Consider the following 21,742-nt stretch of genomic DNA (forward strand, 5'->3'; position numbering starts at 1 on the left):
AATTTAACGGATGAAGAGCTTAATGCATATTCGATGGATACTCTTTCAGGTACTATGAGCGGCTCAGGGCTGAGGAAAGGTAGTGAGAACAAAACCGGACAGGCGACCCCATGGTAGTCATCAGACAACAAGTAAGATGGAGATTGGTGGATGAGGGATTCGATCACATAGCCCCAGTTTCGATCATCCGATACCTAGCCAATCTGAACCCAAGTCAGAGCTTCAGCATCGCAGCCAAGATGGCATCGGCGGTGCCTCAGCGGGATGGGCGGGGTTGTCGACTACAATAGCTGAATTCTCGTAGGTTCCATGCGTGAGGCTAAGATAGAAAGCAGTCTGCAGGAACAGAAATATTAGTAGGAAGCTAGAACCCCATCCAATCAGTTGCCTAATGTCAGAGAGTCGAGATGATGGTCTCCCCCGACGAAACAATCCGATTGGGAAAGTCGAGCATCTTCTCTGCATAGCGCAGGTAAGAGTAAATTAAGAAAGTATCAGGCGCGGGTTGCCACGTGGAGAACTGTGTCGATTGACAAGACAAAAGCTCGATTCATATTGGTCTGTTCATGAGATGGACTGGATTCAGAGTACGCATGGTTTGTAACGGATGGAGTCGAGTCGTGCCAATTTGCCATCCATGGTCACCGATGTGGAACCCGCGCGATTTAAATGTCGGGCTGAGGTGGATCATGCAGTCTCTGACTCGTGTGCTTGCTTACTTTGTTCAAGAGGAAATTTGCATCGATTGTGCTGGACTGAGTCTAAAAAAAGTCGGGAGATGTATCTGATTTCTTCGTCACCTACTATGGAGAATTACTAGATGAAGCCTATACTAGATGCATTGATGGCGTTGGTACTTATGAAACAAGGGCAATCCGACAACAATAATACTTTGTAGAGAGGTAGAGAGGTACAAGTGCAGAATAAATGTCATATCTTCCTTCAGTTTAGACGTGAGACATGAAGCATCGTCAGGTATTCAACAAACTGATAACGTCTATCGAATCGCACCTTGAACTGATAGCTCCTATCTTATCCACAAGCGCCATGCGATAACGATGCAGGAACAGCTTCCTGGAGCTAATAAGTTTCCGCCCTACCAGAGTGATCGAATTATCAATATGATCCATCAATAGACAACAAGAACCAAGTACCTCGTACCAAGTAAGGGACAAGGAGAGGCCCAAACAGGTTAACAGTCACAAGAAGCGGTTGGAAGTGAAAACAAGGAACTTCAAAACAATCATCACTCTGACGTTGACTTCCCTGGCAACGACTACGCTAGAAATCTAGTTCGAAACTCACTCCAAAGAAAATAATAATAATCTAGTTTATCCGTGATCATGACGGGGAATCTGGCCGCCTTGGCGTAATCCTGGTCAATAGCAACGAGTGTTAAATCGTTTCCCGTCGTGGAAAGAGCAGGAGATGGGAAATCGTGGAATCCTTCCGACGGCGGTTGGCTTGGTTCCATTATTGTTATTTTGCCGATATCCAGCAAACGCTCGTGAAATCACCCTGTTGACTTGAGGAGGGCATATGGAATACGATTATACGAGGCAAGCAATACCCCATATTAATTGACCATGGAGGCTACCTGCGCTCCACATGCAAATGCAATATATTTCCATCATTTAAGGAAATAGCCGCATACCGGCGATTGGGCTGGGAGTCTAAAAGCGTAGGGTTGTATGTTCAAGGCAAATCCTCTCCTAAACAGTCAATTCTGTTGAAGCCAGGTCCATCTCTCGTTTGAAACTACTTCCTGAGCAGTGAGGCCTCCTTGTTTTCGAGGCAAAGGGTGACACTCGTCGGTCTCAGCAGTCGCCAACTTCTGATCCCCGGACTGTGATTGGGATTGGATGCCGGTTGCCGAGATGACCATCATGACACTGCGTAGTGATTATGCAGTTATTACGATTTCATCCCGACGGATCAGACATGTCACTTCATTTACGCTTAGCAGCCTAGCTCCAAATGCGCTTATTGGCTGGCTTTACGGAGCTGGAACAAATCGATGCTTAGGGAATGAATGGCATAGATACCCTGCCGTTGTGTCTCACGGCTATCAAAGACGTCGCCATGTGGTGCGGATGACTCTGGCGACTCACAAGCAGGAGTCCATGGTTTTCGACTGTACTCCGTTTGTACTCTCTGAAGACTTGACCGTCTTTCTGTCAAGGCCGGGAATGTAGCCTGTTCGGTGATAGAGACGGCAAAACATCACAAGCAAATGATTGCTTTTAATATAAACAGGATACTACAGAGTAGTCTATAGTAGAGTGAGCTATTAATCCGGAGGAAGAATATGGTCCGTCTCGGATTAGTTCAAGTTGGCTGGGACTTAGTACGATGTCCCCGGAAGCGATGGACTAAACGGAGGATGCCGACTATCTAGGAAAGAGAGATCGTGACGAGTAACAGGTCAAGGAGGCTAAAGACGGACGGGAGTCGACACGGTGTGTTTCAAAATCTACAAGAAAACGGCCGTTAGGCTAGAGTAGGTGGCCTAACCTGACTAACTACCATCTACCTCCGTACTTCATGGGTAAATATCCTGACTGAGATCTGAGTCGACGACGACTACCCGATGATCCTCCCCAGTCATCACATGTGAGACAGCGGAGAGGAGGTTCAAATTGAAAGTTTGCCAAATTGCAGGTTGTGGACTTGTGGCTGGCCGCGATGAACCGTTTGCACTTCACAGTACGGATACTCCCTAGCGAGCCAGGTCCTCGATACTCATCATTCAAACTTTTTTATGTCCTCATTCTTTGCATAATTCTTTCAATCTGATTATTCGGTGGCTTAAAGGGAATCTTTCTGTGGGGTGATGCGAGAATATTTGCCTTTTAAGCGTTCTAGCTGGGACTCAAAACAGAACGATCAAACTTTGGACTCCGAAAGGTAAGGTATTTGTCGAGTTTGCGATGACATCCCGTAGACTAGACTAGGCCGTGGAAGTTGTGGAACTAGAAGTGCTTAAGTGGTTGTCGTCTAGACCCCGTCTTCGTAGTAAGCATCGACCTGTTGCTTCCGGGAGACTGGGATTCTGCTGATGGGCCGTAGGGCCGGCAATTCTCATGGGAGTTAGTGGATGATGTTTTCATGTGAAATAATGATCATCTCGGATAGAAACATGCATTGCTTTTCTTACCTGTGCTATGATAAAGTGCCTTATTCTTTGATGCATGAAATCTATCTATCAATTCTTCAGTATGCAACCTGCAGAAGCATTCAAGTCACTCAGGTGACTCAAAATGGGTTCCAAATTCCGAGGTAAGCTGCAGGCTACTGCAGCGGATATTCCTTAGCACTTAGCAATATAATAATAATATTATTATTTATATTATCTTATTATTATTAATACCATCGTTCATCCTACCTACCTACCTGACGGAACTAGACGAGAGGGCATCCAATTAATGCTGCCCAATTATAATCATAGACAGCCAGTTCTATCAAGCGACCAGAAAATAGCGCAAGGAAACGACGGATCAGGATTCTGGGACGGATTGACTTCTTCCATTTTCCGTTCTACAAACCTTCGATTGCGTACCCGTCGAGCTGGGTAGGCCTTGGCCCGATGAAACCCCGACCAGTATTGTTTCCATGTTCCAATTGTCTATAGATGCATATGCTGAATGGCCGATGATCAACAAGAAATAGATAACCATAGTCTAATAGAACAACCCTTGATTGACAACATTCAAGTACTTCCCGACAGAGAGTATAGACAGTTCGGGCTATATATGCACTGTACTCGGCCCTGTGCCTTTACTAGCGGTTACTAGTCTGACAGTACCGGATCCCTCGCCTTTGCCCATGAACGTCTGCTGGTCATTGGGCCTCTTGCTCTGTTCGGCAATCCTCCACCGGCTCAATGACAATACCATACCATCAAATACCATTCTATACCATACCCAAGAATCCCATTCCCTTTCCCTTCCGATCTGGCTGGAAACAGCAAAAGTTACGGATCGAGTACATGTTCTAGAAAGACGCTACTAGGTAGACTATTATCGACTTGGAAGGAGACAGGTAGAGCACTACCTTATGCTAGTTTGGTAGAGGAAAATCATCTTAGAAGAAAAAGGCAAAAAAAGAAAAAGAAAGAAAGTCTTTAAATTTTAGTAGTAGAGGTGGGTTGATCCATCAATCGAACTAGGTATTACTACTTTGCATCACTGTTAACCATTTATTTTGCTTCTGCTCCTTCTCATGAATATTATTTTGTTATTTTTCTTTTATAGTAATTATTTTTTATTATTATTATTATATTATTATTATTATCATCATCTTCTTGTCTCTCTATTCCTTCTAAATACTTCCTACTGCCGTTCTCAGTCGATATCTGTCAATCTATCCATCTATCTATCAACCTCCTCCTCCCACCACCTAATGTGGCCTGCAAGCTGGCCTTCGCAGCTCTTCTAATTCCATTCCATTCACATTTCACTGTCATTCCTGGTCTGACAGCTGTCGTTGTTCTACTCCAGTCCATTCTTCTCCATCTGCATAGCAGTAGCGCATAATCTTCCCTCCGCACACCCCTCTATTGTTATCGTCGCCCTGCGTCATTGCCACACGAACTTCTCAAGTCTCGCCATCACCACCTCTTTCCACCTTGAGAAGCATGTATAGCAACAATGGACTGAAATGGTTGCCCAACATTGCTAGACGTTAATCTTCCTTGGAGATGGACTTCATTGTGAGTAACCTACTTCTCCGCCTCGTTTCACTGCCCTTCGCTGCCATTTCGGCGCATGCATGTGTGTCTTATATACCGACCAACGCCTCCCTTTCACATGTGGCGCTGCGTCAACATTGCGCGCATCCTATTATATCATCATGCTGGCAATGGATACGCCTCGCTTCTCGCTGCAACTCGGCTTTCTGTGCGCCTGCTATATGCTTTTGACATTTTCCATATCTGTTCTGGGTTCTGGGTGCTCATGGAAGCTTTGAATGCGACAAAGGACTCGGTGCTGACAATGTCACTCTACCAGCTCTCTTTAACGCATTTCTGCGAAGTGCATGGTCCCACCTCGATCATTTGTTCGCAGGTCCTACCCTTTTCATGCTCTCAGTGCTGTCCTGAAACCTCTGAATTCTCTCCCGACGATACCCCCGCAACTTCTCACGATACCCAGTCCTCTCATGGCATGCGCAACCGCCTCGGCGACGCCAGGGATACCAAGTCAACGAAACGTCCAGATGCATCCAGCGCAACGGCCGGCAAATCTCCCAAGATCGAAGATTCGCCTTATTTCTTGAAGAATCAACCAAACTCGACCGAGTCTTCCAAGTTGAACCTCCTGGGGGGAGCTGACGGTGATACCTGCGCCAGCTGTAGCCTGACTCTGCCCGACGATGTGAGTAGGCAGCTGCCCCCTGGCGCTCCAGGAACCGCCAGTCGCAACGGCAAGGGAAGGAACGGCAGCCCAGTTTTACGATCCAGAGAAGTCGTCTACTCTTGCGGGACAAGCCATTCCGACGGTGACGACAGTGCGCATGATCTGCACGGCCATGCCTCCCTTCCCGATTCCATCCACTCATCCTCCGTCGCTTCCGATGCTTCGTGTCACACTCACATCCTCACATATCTATCACTCCGTGGGCCTCCGAACCCATCGGATTATGCGCTACTCCGCCGCTCCTCCATCCGTACTCTCAGCTGCGAGCTGCTCCCTCGCGGTCTTTCCTCGGGACCTCTGTGTTTCGGTGATGCGACTGCTGGCTATACTATCGCATACGTCTTCCGCCTGCCCGATCCCATGGCTCGGGGCAAAAGGCGTAGCTATGCGCTTGTCGCATTGGCCGGCAAGGATGCAGGCAGGGCCTTCCGCGCGTGCCCGGTGATATGGCGTGCTTTTGGGAGAATCGCAACTGGCATCGTCAATTCGGCCGAGAAATACCAGGAGGAGGAGGCAAAGCGCCTTGAGGAACAGAATGACGCAGCGAACCGGGCCAACAATCGGCACTACACCCCCGTCTCGTCCTTCCTCACCGGCCGCAGAGTCGACCCGGATGGCCAGCCCCGCCGACTTGGGCAGATCCGGGCGCGAAACCTCTCCGAAATCGTGGGTAATCAGTACATCTTCGCCGAAATCCATGCGCACTTTGTTGCTCTTTTGCAACAGCTCGGCTCAATGTTTGGCGCTGTACCAATTTCGGAAGAAAGATTCATTTGCAGCACACTAGGCGACGACGTTGATGTAAAATCGCGCCGCGGTACTTTAATTGATGACGGGAAGAACTCGACAACCAAAGGCCAGTCAGAGAGCGACTTTGGACTATCTGGTCTGGATTTGTCTTCAGGCCCTAAGCCCATCCCCATCGCGCCTCGTCGAACTGTCATTGCTTAAGAGCCGGAAGCTGTAGCTTCAACTTGAGTACTTAAATGCCCATATCCTTAGCTCTCACCTACTTCGCCTGGGTTTCGAGAGCAACCACTGTGACAAATAGTCGCTGTTCTCTCGTCCCATTACCATGATCCGATGACCACTCGATACGACTCTCCTACCTGCATACGGCCGGCTTTTCCTTCATCTGATTTTTCTCCGAATGGATTGCAGCATAGACTATGGCGTCCTAATACATGGATACGGAGTTCATGGTACAATTACGGGTTTCGGTTCTCTCTCTGTTTACGTCTTTGTTTACTTTCGTGTCTTCTTCCTTTTCTTCTTTCTTCCTCCCTTCTTCCTCGCGTCCCTCATCCACACTTTCCTGCCCGAATGGGTGGATAAGTCACAGGTCACCCTGGGCGGATACGTGATATCTTTATCTTGATTCCCCTTCGCTGTCTTCTTACTTACATCACTTTTACTTGCTTTAATGTTAATTACGAAGGAAGGCAGGGATTGCCGGCGCTTGGGTTCCTCATGATGTGAATGTCAATGTCGTTACGAAGGTGACGAAACGAAGCGCTTGCTATGTGAGAGCTCATGTTCGCAATGCATATCACGCCACACACCTCTTTGTATTCTATGTCAGCTGGCTCCCTTGCCTACCGTCTCTCTTCGGGGTTTTGAGTAGATCAATACATGTGATCGTCGTGGATTTCTTGCGTGGGCTTTGGTATCAATAGATGAGTTCTCAAATCCAGACACCGTAGGTTACTGCAGCGAGATCAGGGATAGCACGTCTACAATCACATTGCCTTATAAGTCCTTATTTCCCAGACCTTACGTCTACCTACACCACGCAGATTGTTGAGCAGACATATCTTCTGGCAGAACATATAATGACCACTTAGATCCGTGTATGTGCGAGAACTGACCTCGACGGTAGAAGAAAAATTATATACCACGAATGCAAGCCCAAACCCCTTCAACCAGTTCAAAGAAGATTTAACGACCAAGAACACCGTAATGAAGCTTGCTACCAATAACATAGTCCCGCGAAGGCACCTTCAGCCCACAAACATAAGAAAACCAGAAACATATCCACATCCATTTCCGGCCGTAACAAACATGAACGATAACGCATGGAAATCTCCATCCTTATCGCCCTGTGATGTAGTCTTTGTTTTCAATCGTCACACTCTTCGTCATATGGCTGACCTTGTACACACCGACGAGTCGGGAGGCAAGCTCGAACTACTTGTTATTAGCCTTTTGTGTATGCAATGACTTGGGGATGGACCGCTGTTTACCATGTTGTTTCTCAGCGAGATGACAATAAATTGCGCGTTCTTGGTCCTCTCTTTGATGTAAGAGGCCACAATGGAGACCTGTGGAATGTAAGTTAGTTAAAACTGTCCAGTCCTGAGGCAATGAATGTACTCACGTTTCTAAAGTCCAAAGCAGCATCAATCTCGTCCATCACGTACAGAGGAGTGGGCTTGTAATGGTGCAGCGCAAAGACGAGCGCCAAACTAGAGAGCGTCTTCTCACCACCAGACAAGTTACCAATATTCTTCCAGCTCTTCTTCGGAGGCATGACGGAGAACAAGATACCCTCCGAGAAAGGATCTAGCGAGTCGACCAGTTCCAGTTCAGCGTTACCTCCCATGGTGATCATCTGGTACATTTCCTTCAGGCGCAGGGAGATAATGCCGAATCCCTCCATGAACCCATTCAGACGAGCGGACCGGAGACCGTCAAGTCGAGCTTTGGCGCTATCACGAGATGCCAGCGCCGTGGCCAAATCAGCGGCGCGAGACTCATGCTCAGCCGCTCGGCGGCGATACTCCTCAATCACTGACAGGTCCACGGAGGCGTTCTGGGTCTTTTCCTCGAGGGCCGCAATGACTGCCTTCAGGGACTCCTTGTTCATTTCCGAGAGCTCATCCTTGGTGTACATCTGGAGCTCCGTAGGCTGCTGCTCCTCACCCAAATCGCTCACGTTCTGCAGGGTGAGTTTCGAGAGTTTCTCGGACCAGTATCGCTGGCGCTTCTCGTTCTCTGTCAATGCCTTCTGATTCTCTTCCAGCTTGTTACGCATCTCAATCTCTGTGGCCCGGGTTTCGTTCAATTCAGCCACTTTCTCGTCCAATTCTTGCTTGAGTGTCTTGAGTTCTCCCTTCTTCGTCACCAAGGCCTGCACGGAACGTGTAAGTCGGGCTGCTCACAATTGGTGACTGCTGCACTCTTACCTCTTGTGCCTCTTCCACTCCCTGCTTCCAACCAGATGCGTCATTTGCTTGGTTCTCGACGTCGGCGTTCAGCTTCTCGAGGCCTTCCGCGACCTGTTCCAGCTCTCTTTCTGCTTCCGCGCGAGCCTTCTGATGCTTCATGATCAGCTTCTCATTCTTGGATTTTCCGATTTCTGCACTAGAAATCTCTTCTGCGAGGAGGCTGATCTGTTCCTTTAGCCCGTCGACCTTCGCCTTTTGACTTCTCAGTCTAACACCGCCAACTTCCATGATCTTGTTTTGAAGAGTTTGGATTTCTTCCTCAATTCCGCTCTTTTGGGCTCGGAGATCTTCGATTTCTTCCTCAAGGGCGGCGATTTGGGTCTCAAGCTGCTCGACCTGATTGGCGTCAGCCTTTGATGGTTTGTGGGCGACGCTTAATTCCTTGACTCTCCGCTGAGCATCCGCAAGACTGCGATTTGCGCTCTCAATCTCTATTATGATTTTTTGAATCTTCGTCTCGACACGAGGGATCTCTTCCGACTTTTCCCTGATGGCGGCTTCCACGTGTTTTTGTTTATTCTGGAAGTTCTGGAACTTCCTCTCCATATCTTCGAGGTCGGATTCTAGCTTGGAAACCTGCTCCCGGCTCACCTCAGCCACCTGCTTCGAGGACATGCCACCTCGTGCCACTCGAGTGCCACCTCCGCTCATGGTTCCTGACACGTCGATCAACTGGCCGTCAAGAGTGACTACTCTCCACCGTCTAGCACCGTAAGCAATGCGGTTGGCCTGCTCCAGGTCTTTGGCGACCAGTGTGTTCTGCATAACACTGTAAAACGCAGGCGCGAATTTCGGATCCTTGGGCTTCACCAGGTCAAATAATCTTGGTACACTCTCAGGAGTAAAAATTGGAGACATGTCGCGTCGGGGAAGACGATCGAGCAGAATGAAATTGGCGCGGCCGAGGTTGTTTTTGCGAAGATAATCTATACATTGCTGACCGACCTCAACGGTGTCAACTACCATATTGTCCAATGCAGGGCAAGCAGTCGATATAGCAACGTCGTATTTCTCGTCTATGGTTCCAAGGTTACCAAGGCGGCCATGGAAACCATCAATACGACCTGACTCCCTGAGACGCATAAGGCCAGCCAGAACACTGCCCCGGTTCTGGGTGCTTGCCAGGCTAGCCCTGGCCTCCTCGGCCTTCTGTCGGGCGCTAGAAACATGCCCACGAACCTCAGTCTCTCTGCTGGTAAATTTCTTGAGATCCTGTTTCAGATTGGCGACTTCATCTTCGAGACTAGCTTTTTGAGCCTTCCGCTCCTCAAGATCGGTTTGCTTGGTTGCCAGTGTCTCCTCGATAGATGTGACCTTAGACTGCGCTTCTTCTAGTTGTACGGCCCCTGCATTGCTTCGTTCACGGAGGATGTCGAGCTCACTTTGGGCCACAGCGATAGCGGAAAGCTTCTTGTTGATTTTCTCGTCCCATGGCTCCAGGGACTTCTGCTTAGCAGCTATCTGATCAGAAAGGCCCTGGGTCTTTCCCTTCAAGCCCTCTCGAATTGTGGACAGCTCTTCCTCCTCTGCCTTCATCTCCTCTTCAAGCTCGGCAGTCTCAGCCGTCTTCTTGTTGATATCATCGGTGTGTTTCTGCACCAAGCTTTCGCACTCGGACGCGGCAAGACGAGCAGCCTGCATGGACTTCTCGAGTTTCTTTTGCTTGCCCAACAAAAATTTCTTCTTCTCTTCGAACTTGACTGATTCTTTGTCGTACTTCGCCATCTCTTTCATCAAGCCCTGCAGCTCCTTCTCCATACTCTCATACTCCCGCATACCACGCTTGTAAGCTTTCTCCAGTTCTCTGATACCAGATTCGTTACCCTCATGCTTCTCGAGCTCCATGTTCAAGAGCTCTTGCATCTGCAGGATCGCTTCTTGAGTGACTCGAATGTTGTCGGCGCACTCATCGATATAAATTTGGTAAAGGGCCGACTGCTTCTGGGCCAACTCATTCTCTTCCTGGATGTAGGCCAGAGCTTTGTTCTTCTTGTCTTCCAACGCGGTCTTTTCCTTCTCGACGTGCTGAACACGATTGTTTTTCTCAACACACACATCGTTGAGCTGCTCCAATTCAGCCGCTGCCTCCTCAATGGGAGCCTTGTATTTGGACGTCCCGATGATATCTTCGAGATACTCGAGCAGTCCGTCTTCGTGTTCATTTGCAGCTTTGGGCTTCATCTGGGCGATTGACTCGACTTCGCCCTGAAGGATAAGAAATCGCTTGTGATCAAGATCAATACCTCGCTCTCGAAGCAGAGTCGTTACCGCGGTGAAGTTTGTTTCTTTGTTATTCATGTAATATTTGCTGGTATTGTTCTTGAATGCTTTGCGGGATATCATCAGTTGGGAATCTGGGACGACTTCGTGTTCTCCACCTGGCAGATCGAGGATTTCCTGAAAGTGAACCTCGACCTCACAGAATGGTAGATTGGGGAAGTTCGCGGAGTTGTGGATCAGAGCCGATATTTTGCCCTGTCGCATTTTGCTTGCTCGAAATCCGAATACAAACAGCAACGAATCGATGACATTCGACTTGCCGGATCCATTGGGCCCGACAACAGAGGAAAATGAAGCATGGAAAGGACCTACAATCTGTTTCCCTGCGTAACTCTTGAAGTTTGTCAGAACCAGGTGGGTGATAATCAACCGGGGCTTGGGTCCAGATGGCTCTTCCGGTACAGGGGCTGCCAGATTGCGCGACTTCATAACAATGTCCATCGGTCTCTCCAGGATCGTTGAATTTGGGTTGATGATGGAGATCTGGGACTTCGGGTCGTCTGAGGGCTTCGCTGGTGTTTGATTTACTGCAGATTCGGCAATATCGGCGAGCGGAGGCACGCTACCTATTTGCGACCGCGGCTCTGGTTCGGGCGAGACTGAGGGCCCTGGAGTTGGCAATGAGGACTTTTCCGGACACAGCGTGGAAGAAACCCGACTCTTGCGGGGATGAGCCATACTTTTTCTTTTCAGAGCTGCAGCCGCATTCTGTGAAGGAGACTCGGGTTCCTCTTCCTTGGGGACGACGGAGTCGCCTTCCTCGTTGGCATTGCTGATTTCTGAGGTATCACCTTGCTCTGCCGTTGTCGACCGTCGGGTTTTTCGTACCTTGCGCGCGGTGCTGGGTGTCGTCGCTTCAGTCATCGTTCGCCGTCGGGACGCGCTCTTTGCTCTTTTAGCGGGGACTGGGGTATATTCTTCTTCCTCGTCTTCGTCGTCATCATCGTTGTCGCTGCGGTTGGACGCAGTGGGGGTCACATTGCCAGGATCTTCTGACTCGGATGTTTCCTCAATCACGTAACTCCTTCGGGGAGCAGAGCGTCGAGACGGCCTAGCTCTTGCTAGCGAAGATGACATTATGTCGTAAAAATGCAGGTGGTACCAGAAAGCCTCATGAAGGCAATGGTGGGATAATCGCTTGTTACGGAGATGTTTTCGACCAGCGATGGTAGTGGATTAGGAGGGTTGTTTACCTTTTGACCCGAAACGGAAAGGCGTTACTTTCTGCCATAACAACATCAAACAAAACCGTATCATGTGGCTCACCGCCTCCAGGCTCACCAGCTGTAATTCAGCCGTAAGATACCGTTATTGTGAGCTCCAATATTACGCCTTTGCCCCAAGTCGCCGATAAGAGCGGAAGACCAACAGTGTGCCAACGCCGTCACTGTAACTCATCCTGCTGCGATCAACATGGGTACTTGGGATGATTTTGACAGCATTTTCTACTTCAATAAGAGTTTCACCTACGATGACAAAGTCATTGAACAGATCCTGTCCAACCGTCGCGCGCTAGGGAACCAACTGTTTGCCGACCGACTGTTGGGATTGCTCGGTGTTCAAGCTGGTAGGCAATTCGCTCCGTATTTGGAGCACGAGAGAGACATATGCTGACGACCATAATCTGCTAGTAAGACAACTTTACCCTCCAAGATCGAATGCGGACCTTCGTGCGCTCGTTAATCACATTGTCTCGTCCGCGCTGGACATCCATCACAAGCAAGCGTTGATCTACTACATCCTGAAAGATTGTCGTGCAGCGAGCGATGCCGCTTCCCAGTTTGCGCGCCGATGCCACCTGCCAGAGAAGTACAGATTGTTCATTGAAGGCCTCTGGAACCTGGATAGGTTAGAATTGAGGGTATGTCCACGCGTACGGTGCACCTATCTTACCATTCTGACGAAGGGACGCAATATAGCGAGCGATAGAATATCTGACTGAGCCCTCAATCATTCCGACCTTCCCTGACGAGATCCTTTATGTCCTGACCCTTCCGCAACTCCCAAAGCACGATGACAATCTTGCTATGGCCTATTATCTTACCGTGACCCCGCCGTTGGCGTCCGAGAAAGTACAGAAAGCCTTTTTCGACATACTTTGCCGTTCCAGCATAACAGAAGCGTTCTATTTCACAAGGAAGCGGGACGAGTCCCTTCGCCGCGCTTATCTTGAACAACTCATCGAATTTGTTCATAAAACCAGTCCTGGTCAGATGCGAAGCCAAAGAGCCATGGAATTGATCAGTCTTCCGTTGGACAACACGGAAGAAGAGTGGCTTGAAGAAGCGCTGCTTCGCGGACGCGCAAAGACACTGCACGGTGCGAAGGACACGGCAATGATGCGACGATTTGCAACCGGGAAATTGGACGCACTCTCTACAGAACTAGAGTCACTAGGCGGAAAGAAGATCGATGGACTGAACTGGGATGCCCTCAGACAGAGCGTAAAAAACACTCACACATCAGTTCCCAGCGCTGGCGGTCAACCTTGATGGGACAGAACGGCATGAAAAAAGAGCTCACCCAAAGGTGCTTTCTGTTACAGGAGTTCAGAGTGGATTCGGCCTTTTTCTTTTTACCTTTTACCAATAAAAGTAGATACAGTGATACCAAAGTAGAAGAAGGGGCCAGCGATTAGCAAAGTTACGGAATTTGGACGAAATGATACCTCAGTAGACTGGTGAAGCCATTGTCAATTACTTCTAAATTCATCGTCTACGGTCATTGTCAGGGAATACAGTAGGTTAAGGTCTAATTAGTAGTGACTTAAGGTGTGGGATTCATACTTGCCCTTTCTTCTTCCTGGGAAAGACTTCGGGTCGGTGAAATGTATTGTCACCGGAAGTAAATGCTATCTTCCTCTCCAACATAGATCATCTGCATCTCAACAGAGCTTCCATCTTCATCTCAATTAATCCCATTCTTGTCAAAAGTCCCGTTACATATACCATCAAGCGTGATGAATTCGACGGAGTGATCTGCAGGCCTAACATTCAATCTACATCCATCAAGGGCACAGTTTCCTACTGGCGTTGCTCTTCCGCGATCACTTGGCGCGATCCGAGAAAAGAGACATCATGGTCGTCTGTACTTTCTTTCAGCAAGGCAGATGTAGATTTGGAGGTATTTAGCTAATTCTTATCTCTACCTGGAGAAAGGCTTTCTGATCATTGTCACAGAGCGATGCAAGTTTGAACATCCTGGCCAGCAGACAGTAGGGTCAAGCAATCGGTTTGGAGCCCTCGCTGGCGGAGGAGGTTTCGGAGGTATGCATATTTTTAATTCCATTTACGCACTGGACAAGCAAGTTGTTATTATAGTGTTTCTGTGTCCGGCAGTGGCTCTACTGTCATTCTATGACCTGCATCCATCTGAGTGTTCCTGTTACCCTCTTCGTCTCTCGGTCGAAGTCTGCGCCTGCCCAAGTTCCTGCAATTTCCTTATTTGTCTGCCATTCCGTCTACTCGTCCTCCTGTTCTATGTGACATCTGTCTCGCGATGTTCTCGCGTCATGCTAATGGTAAGCAAAGGTCGTTCTGCGCCTCAAGCTCAGCAACCGGTCAAGTAAGTATAAACGCTACGATCAGCCACGCGAACCTGTCTAACAGCACCCCAGCTATGGTATTACTGCAGAGGATATCAAAGTCGACTTGACTGCTGGTAAAGGACTGCCAGAATGGATATTCTCTGCCTATGGACCAGGCCGAAACGCCCCGAGGCAGCTGTTCGGTGGCCCTCAGCGAGAGCAGAGCTTTGAAGAACTACGATTGCGGCATTACGAAGCTGCGGCAGCAGGAAAAGTCGAGGTCGCTGTCCAAGAAGCTCAAGCTTTGTATGCAGAGTCGGTAAAGCAGATGGAGGCTGCTTTGAATGATGTTAACGGCGCTGTCAAGTACATTCTCGACGGAATCAACGAACATCCGAATCGGATCGACATTACGGAGGGGAAGGCAGTCCCTGCTGCTGGTCAGGGTCCTTCCCCGTTTGGTCAACCATCACCACTCGGTCAACCGGCTGCCGTGGCACAAACATCTGCCTTTGGCCAACCTTCGGCATTAGGCGACGGGGGTGCCTCAGCCTTTGGCAAGCCGGCTGGATTCGGGCAACCATCGGCCTTTGGTCAACCCTCTACTCTAGGGCAAACGCCTGGCTTTGGACAACCCAGTGCTTTGGGTCAAGGTTCCGCGTTTGGAAAGCCTTCAGCGCTAAGTGGGCAACCGGCATTCGGCAAACCTGCATTCGGTCAGCCAAGCATTGGCCAGCCGTCAGCGCCAGGGACAGGGACAGGCGCATTCGGTCAGCCAAGTACCACATCTCCGTTTGGTCAGATATCGAGTCAAAACCAGGGCCAGGGCGGCGGGTTCGCTCAGGCTGCTGGAGTAGCGACTACCTCCCCATTTGCACAAGCTGCAGGTGGCCAACAGCCGGCGGCAACTCCTGGATTTGGTCAACCTTCGACAACGACACAAACGTCAGCAACGCCTTTTGGCCAGCCCGTACAGGCGCCTTCGCCATTCGGACAGCCTCAAGCATCGTCAGCTCCTTTTAGCCAACCCATTGCCGCCCCAAGCCCCTTCGGAGCTGCGGCTCAACAGGCAGCTCCGACACCTTTTGGTCAACCTGCTGGAGGTTTCGGTCAAGCAGCTCAAACGGCTCCTACCACCGCAGCCCCTGCTCCTATAGCGATCGCAGGCACCGGCCCTCCCCCAGCGATTAAGATTAATGATCCGAATGAGTTGAACCCGATTCCACCTCTAAGTGGGCAGACGGTCAAGGACCCCATGACGCAGAGACTATCAATGTGGAAGGGTCAACCAGTGAAGTACATTGACAACGTCCCTTGCTATCTTCATCCTCAAGACCGTCAAACCTACGTTCGCATCTTTTTTCCGGATGGACCGCCTGATCAAGCGAGCCTGAGAGATGCGCACGGCAAACCGGAAGAATACACACCGGAAGTCACTGAGCAATATGAGTTTTTCTTGAAGAATGGCTACTTCAAAGACGGCGTTATACCCAGCGTGCCTCCCAAATCGGAGTGGGTGAGCTTCGATTTTTGATCGCATTTATTAGTGGACCTTTTTATTATGGAGCGAAGCACACATGCGCCGTTCATGTATTATATGATTATCTTAACGATCGCACTACACGTGCTTTCGCTATGGACTTTATGCTGTGAGTTGAGCGGCGCTTCTGGTTCATTGGGCCCGGGCGCGAAGACTAGATTTTTACTGCGTTTGGTTGGACTACGAGGACAGTATAATCAATTAAACGGATGAAACCTCTTCGTTTTGCAATTTTTCCCATTTTTGATTCCAGGTATTAACGGGTATCAACGTTGCCTCGGTCGAAGCCTTCCGGCGTGAAGATAACAATCCACTCAACGGCGCACCGAGCACAGCGCTAGTGCCATCCCAGTTAAGAGTTGACACCAAACCCTCCCTGATCCCAACTAGATTGAAAACATCTAGGCGGCAATGGTAACCTCAACCTCAACACCAGCCTCGATGTTGATGATGATCTGCTTGACGGTCTCAGTGGGGGCAAGGAGGCTATCGCCCTCGTTAGCGGTCTGATGATCGATCATAAGGATGAGCGGGGGAGCTTACTCGATGAGACGCTTGTGGATGCGCATCTCGTACTTGTCCCAGGTCTTGGAACCCTCACCGCAAGGGGTCTTACGGGTGGAGATGTTGAGGGTTTTGGTAGGGAGACGGACAGGGCCCTTGACCTGGAGGGACTTGGAGCGAGCACGGTCGATCAGCTCAGAGCACACCTTCTCGAGGGAGGCGACCTTGCGAGAGGTGAGGGTGATACGGATCTTGTGGACCTTCTATAATCGCGGGAAAAGAATTGGTTAGCTATGCGCAACTGCGGCTCGTTTTCTCTAACGCGTAAACTTGGATATCAAGAAAATTGGAACGTACGGGGCCCTCGCCGAACTCCTTCTCAGGCTTCTGGAAAGACATCTTGCTGATTGTGCGGTGGGTTGACCGGGATTGACGAGATGGCTATCGAACACAATTCAATTAGTCCTTGTTCAAGAAAAGCCAGACAGAAGCGGTAGAAAAGTCATACCTATATGAGGCTAGTTGCCAATCAAGACCTGAACTTCGAGGTTCGGTAAGGTGATGATGGCCGTTGAAGAGCTATGGTGAAATGCGACAGTCGTATGAATCCATTTTTTTGATCGTGTCTTTAGCGTCTCTTGTGCGGGCGGAGTGTCTTGGCACTCGGCTATCTTGAGCTAGTCCCAGTTTGGAAAGCGACTCATCATCATCGGAAACCGTATTAGGGAAAGGAGATTATGACGACAGGTTATGCGACGGCCGTTGATGGTTGCGATGATTAGATTTGGTGTCTTCTTGTTAATCTGACCTGTTTCTTCTCTTGTTGCTTTATCTTGCACGCGCATATTTGAGCGGCACTATCATGGAAAAATTGCCACCTCTCGCACCAGTCCCGCCGCCCGCAGTACAGAGGAGCATATCACATGAAGAATGGGAGTCATTTCTGGATGCATGGATTCTACTCCTAGGGATACGCATCGAAGCTTCTGATTCAGTATTTAAAGATGTTGTCTCCAAAGATGAGTCCACAAGCGGCTTTTTATCGTCCTTCTATCAACAGCTCGCCACGACAAATGTGCCTGAGCTGCGGACGGGGGCGAAGGCACGAACATTACGGAAGTGTTGTTTCTTGTTGACGAGGAGACTTCTATTGGACGCGCCTACTTCACCGTCTGAAATGCTAGATTGGAGCGTTCTCGGTGCTATGTGCTGTTGCTACCCGTCAAGCTCAGCTTTGAAGCGGTTGTTGTCCGAAGCATGGGATAGACACCATGAGGCAATAACATCCAGTCTCGAGAAAGCAAAGTCCTTAATTATCAAGCGGCTCTCACTACCGAATCCATCGGTGAATGTGGAAGTAATGTCTGATATCCGCTTCTTGACGATATTGTCTTCTGCACTTCCGCCTTGCGGCCAGGTGCTCATGGCTGGTTCTGACTTCATAGATACTCTCTCTGATGCGTATCAGTCCGAGAAAAGAGTGGATTTCCGCAAGGTCCTTGTAGCGAATGTCTACGTTGGCTTGACCTCTTTGTTGAAAGGCGCCAAGCCGAACTTATCGTTGCTTCTGGATCAATTGTTCAGCTTAAAAGCGAGCGCAGGGGTGGGCACTCCAACGGCAAAGAGAGAGCCCACAATACTTTCAGATCTAATCTGCAGCTCAGATATATTAGCCCGTCTGGAGAGGTACTTGATTGTGCATCCGCAAAAACGCGGTGAAGACCTACTATCCAGCCTGCACTCGTATCGGAATGAGTCTAAAGCATTCCACCACCGGTATCAAAAGCAAAGGAAGAAGACGGACAAGGGCAAAGGTCGTGTTTCAGATCTTCCTACTGTCGAGAACATGCATGTCCACAGGATCTCCCTCGTGACACAGGTGCAAGATCTCTTCCCTGATCTGGGCTCAGGGTACATCATTAGATTGCTCGATCACTACGGCGACAATCCGGAGACGGTTGTCGCACATCTTCTTGATGGCTCTCTACCGCCTGAACTTCAAGAACTCGATCAATCCGAGCAACTTCCTGTCTCACAAACCACCCCCCGCCACGACCCTCTACCCCCGCGCCCAACTCCCCCAGAGATCCCATCGCCCCCCGCACCAGCCCCAGCTCGCAAGAACATTTTCGACACCGACGTCGATCTCGCCGAACTAGCCCGCTCAGCCGATCAGGCCAGCCAAGGCAAACTGCGCTTCGGTCGCGCAGATTCAGATCTCACCGCGGACGCCATCCTAGCCGACCGCAGGCAGCATGCCGTCAACAAGGCAGCCATCATGTCCGCACTGGCAACCTTCGACTCTGACGACGACGAACGCGACGACACATACGACGTCGCCGACGTAGGCGGCACAGTCGACGGCCTAACGGCAGTCACAGACGCCGAAGCAGACGCCGACATCCGCAACCGCAGAGCCGAGGACCTCGACATGACCCTCTTCCAAGCCTACAAGGCCAACCCGGCTCTTTTCGCCCGTGATTCTGCCACGCGCCGCTCACAACCCCGCGCATCGCTCAAGCGCGAGACCGGCATGACCGACGAGGCCATCGAGGGCTGGGGCGTGATGTTGGCCCGAGATCCCAAGCGTTTGGCCAGGTTGGAAGATCGACTCGCGATGTCTGCTGGTGCTCCTGGCGGCGCCTTGGCGCAGCCTGAACTGCCACCGACTGCGTACAGGAAGCCTGGACCTAGGGAAGATGGTGAATCGGATAGCGACACCGATCAGCCCGGTTCTGCTTCTGGCGGCAGAGGAGGACCCGGACAGGGACGTGGTCGCGGTGGTCGAAGAGGTGGCGGTGGTGGGAGGGCTCGCAGAGGAGGGACCAATGCCGGAGCTTCTGGAGAGCAGAACCCCGCTGTGGCTCGACAAAAGAAAGAAGAAAATAAGGCTAGCAGGGCGAATCACAATAGACGCCAACAGAGGGCCAGAAAAATTGCCCGGGGCGGTGGCATGCCAGGTTGAGCTGTTACGAAAATACGAAAGAGACACTCTACGTTTTGTACAAAGTTTACGATGTGTCTCCCTTAATAGACTGTAGATACGAATGCATATCATGTCTAAGCGACGGAATATCAATTCAGTCATCCAGGCTAATTATGAAGAAGAATAGGACAGATTTGCATGCGCTCTCTTCAACAGTGCTAGCAATCGAGTGCCAGCTCTAATACCATTATCTAGCAGCGTCAAAACACACGAAAAAGCATGAAGGTCATTGAAAGTTGCTCAACAGAGCCCTCACAAGCATAGCGTATCACACAGGGCCAAACCCAGGCTTGAAACAGCCACCGATAGAAATGTACACTGACAGTATGAAGATCTAGGAAAACGGACATCTGGCTTGGGATTCGTAAGCTCAACCATAAGCAAGGCAACAGCTGCCTTTCAGTGATGATGATCTGAGAAAACGCCCTGTTCGGCGCAGGACTTTTTGCATTCTTCAAGGATGCGGACTTGCTTCGCTACATCGCCAAGTCTGCTAATCACTTCCTTGTTGCCGTCATAAAAGGTGAAAACGGCATAGGGTATGCCAGTATCGCGACAGAAGTCGATCACGAGCCGCTGGGTACGACGCAGGTTGTGACGAGGAATGCGAGGGTAGAGGTGGTGAATAGCCTGGAACTGCAGTCCACCATGGAAGAAGTCGAGCCATGTAGGGCAGTCGACATCCATGGTGGTGCGCAGCATCTTTTGAGGAAACGATTCATGCACACCCAAGTCGGCAGTCGACATGGCAAAATGGGACAGCGTGATCTGCACATGCAGAGGAGCAGTGACCATGTGGGAAACGAGGATGTAGGCTATCCGGCTGCTCCAGTCTGGAATAGAGCGGTATATCACGCCGTAGCCGAACCAATACCAGAAAAATACCTGTCCTCCGATCTCGAACCAGCGATGCCACCAGGCAGGACCCTTCTTCGGGGCTTGGCCGCAAAAGAGGTATTCCCAGCTTAGTCGGTAGAGATTGAATCGACCAAGCAAGAGGATTGGGTAGTAGAGGTAGTTCTGATAACGCAGCATGAAATTCGCCATGGCGTCAAAATGCATGACACGGTCATAGTACGTGCTTCGGAGACTCGTCAAGAAGCGATGGGATATGGCAAATAACGGCATGTGCTCAATGTCGGGGTCATGCTCCGGAGCGTTAGTGACGATGTGATGGACATTGTGATTCCGTTTCCACCATCCCAGGCTCAGGCCGCCTAAATAATCCGCAATGATGATACCAATGACTGAGTCCACATGAAAATGATGAGTGATGCCCATATGGCCAGCATCGTGGGCTGTAAAAACGAGTTGGTGCCAGAAGCACCCTAGAAAGAAGGCCGATCCCACATACCACCCTAAGTGAAGAAAGGTATATGACAGGGTAGCGAATAGAGTATAGCGACAGCATTCTATAAAGTACGAGAAATAGTTGCAATTGTAAAGCCCTTCCGCGCGGATCCGCTCATTCAGTTCGCGGTATTTCCGCTTGATTTCTTCCTGACTCGCCGTGTCGAGGGACGGGTACTTGGCGACATCAAAGACGATCTCCTCCTGAGTTCGGGCATCAAGGAAGAAGGGTTTCGGCTTGAACCCTTCAGTGGGAGTGGTTGAGACTGATGTATCCGAAGTCGTTGTCGATTTCCTTCGGCGACGGACTCCTGGTGCCTTGTCTCCTGCGTCTGCTGCATCAAACACTGGAGAAGGGGGAAGTGAGATATCCTGATCTGTGCTGTCCTCGTCGCTTGAACAAGTCTCGCCTGGGTATGGACGGAACGTCCCGCCCTGGATCGGAGGGAGAAAGTTCAACCACGGTCCCTGGATGCGACCGATCTGGAAAGACAACATTCGCTGGCGTGCCTCTGGTGAATGTAATCTATACAAAATCGAACGTCAGTCGTCAGGTTACAATCGCCTTGGATCCATCAGGAGACCGTACGCATTGATTTCGTCCGTCGCATCCCGTCCGACCATGTGTTTAATAGACTTGTCTCCTCCGGGGTGAAATTTGATCCACGCATCGACCTTGAGCACTCGATCGTCGAAAATGATGATATGCTTGCCATCGGCGATTTGACCCTCAATGTATCGCCGTGACAAGATTGCGTCCTTTCGCACTCTGAAGCCCGGCGTAGAGGCCGCTTCCTGCGTCTGGGCCATTCCGAGGTTGTCTTAGGCTGGATCGATAGACTCGAGCTCAGGAACGGGTATGAATCTGGATAGACTCCAACATCGTCTTGCCTGGGAATTGTAAAGGTAAAA

The 21,742-nt window shown here is 50.1% G+C and overlaps 7 protein-coding genes across 7 annotated transcripts; 4 read left to right on the forward strand and 3 right to left on the reverse strand.

Annotated features, from left to right (window-relative positions):
* Positions 1-4,808: 4,808 nt before the first annotated feature.
* Positions 4,809-6,368, forward strand: Aspvir_001470 (folliculin domain-containing protein; the record flags this gene model as incomplete). Its single annotated transcript, XM_043266592.1, has 1 exon — positions 4,809-6,368. One exon carries the CDS (start codon positions 4,809-4,811, stop codon positions 6,366-6,368), a length of 1,560 nt encoding a protein of 519 aa, XP_043122527.1.
* Positions 6,369-7,508: 1,140 nt separating this feature from the next.
* Positions 7,509-12,001, reverse strand: smc4 (condensin subunit SMC4; the record flags this gene model as incomplete). The annotated part of the gene is made up of 4 exons (XM_043266593.1): positions 7,509-7,604; positions 7,661-7,738; positions 7,795-8,547; positions 8,603-12,001. 4 exons carry the CDS (start codon positions 11,999-12,001, stop codon positions 7,509-7,511), a joined length of 4,326 nt encoding a protein of 1,441 aa, XP_043122528.1.
* A 336-nt stretch (positions 12,002-12,337) lies between these two features.
* Positions 12,338-13,416, forward strand: Aspvir_001472 (ELYS family protein; the record flags this gene model as incomplete). Its single annotated transcript, XM_043266594.1, has 3 exons — positions 12,338-12,491; positions 12,556-12,785; positions 12,844-13,416. 3 exons carry the CDS (start codon positions 12,338-12,340, stop codon positions 13,414-13,416), a joined length of 957 nt encoding a protein of 318 aa, XP_043122529.1.
* Positions 13,417-14,435: 1,019 nt separating this feature from the next.
* Positions 14,436-15,984, forward strand: Aspvir_001473 (FG-nucleoporin nup42; the record flags this gene model as incomplete). The annotated part of the gene is made up of 2 exons (XM_043266595.1): positions 14,436-14,488; positions 14,541-15,984. 2 exons carry the CDS (start codon positions 14,436-14,438, stop codon positions 15,982-15,984), a joined length of 1,497 nt encoding a protein of 498 aa, XP_043122530.1.
* A 407-nt stretch (positions 15,985-16,391) lies between these two features.
* On the reverse strand, positions 16,392-16,893 carry S10a (40S ribosomal protein uS10; the record flags this gene model as incomplete). The annotated part of the gene is made up of 3 exons (XM_043266596.1): positions 16,392-16,476; positions 16,534-16,757; positions 16,852-16,893. The coding sequence occupies 3 exons, from the start codon at positions 16,891-16,893 to the stop codon at positions 16,392-16,394; spliced, it is 351 nt and encodes a 116-aa protein (XP_043122531.1).
* A 463-nt stretch (positions 16,894-17,356) lies between these two features.
* Aspvir_001475 (ASCC2 family CUE domain-containing protein) lies at positions 17,357-19,459 on the forward strand (the record flags this gene model as incomplete). Its single annotated transcript, XM_043266597.1, has 1 exon — positions 17,357-19,459. One exon carries the CDS (start codon positions 17,357-17,359, stop codon positions 19,457-19,459), a length of 2,103 nt encoding a protein of 700 aa, XP_043122532.1.
* Positions 19,460-19,879: 420 nt separating this feature from the next.
* Aspvir_001476 (fatty acid desaturase) lies at positions 19,880-21,640 on the reverse strand (the record flags this gene model as incomplete). Its single annotated transcript, XM_043266598.1, has 2 exons — positions 19,880-21,356; positions 21,420-21,640. 2 exons carry the CDS (start codon positions 21,638-21,640, stop codon positions 19,880-19,882), a joined length of 1,698 nt encoding a protein of 565 aa, XP_043122533.1.
* Between the last annotated feature and the right edge of the window lie 102 nt (positions 21,641-21,742).

Source organism: Aspergillus viridinutans, assembly GCF_018404265.1.
Source record: "Aspergillus viridinutans IFM 47045 DNA, scaffold_1, whole genome shotgun sequence".
In the NCBI taxonomy this organism is placed as follows: Eukaryota; Fungi; Ascomycota; class Eurotiomycetes; order Eurotiales; family Aspergillaceae; genus Aspergillus; species Aspergillus viridinutans.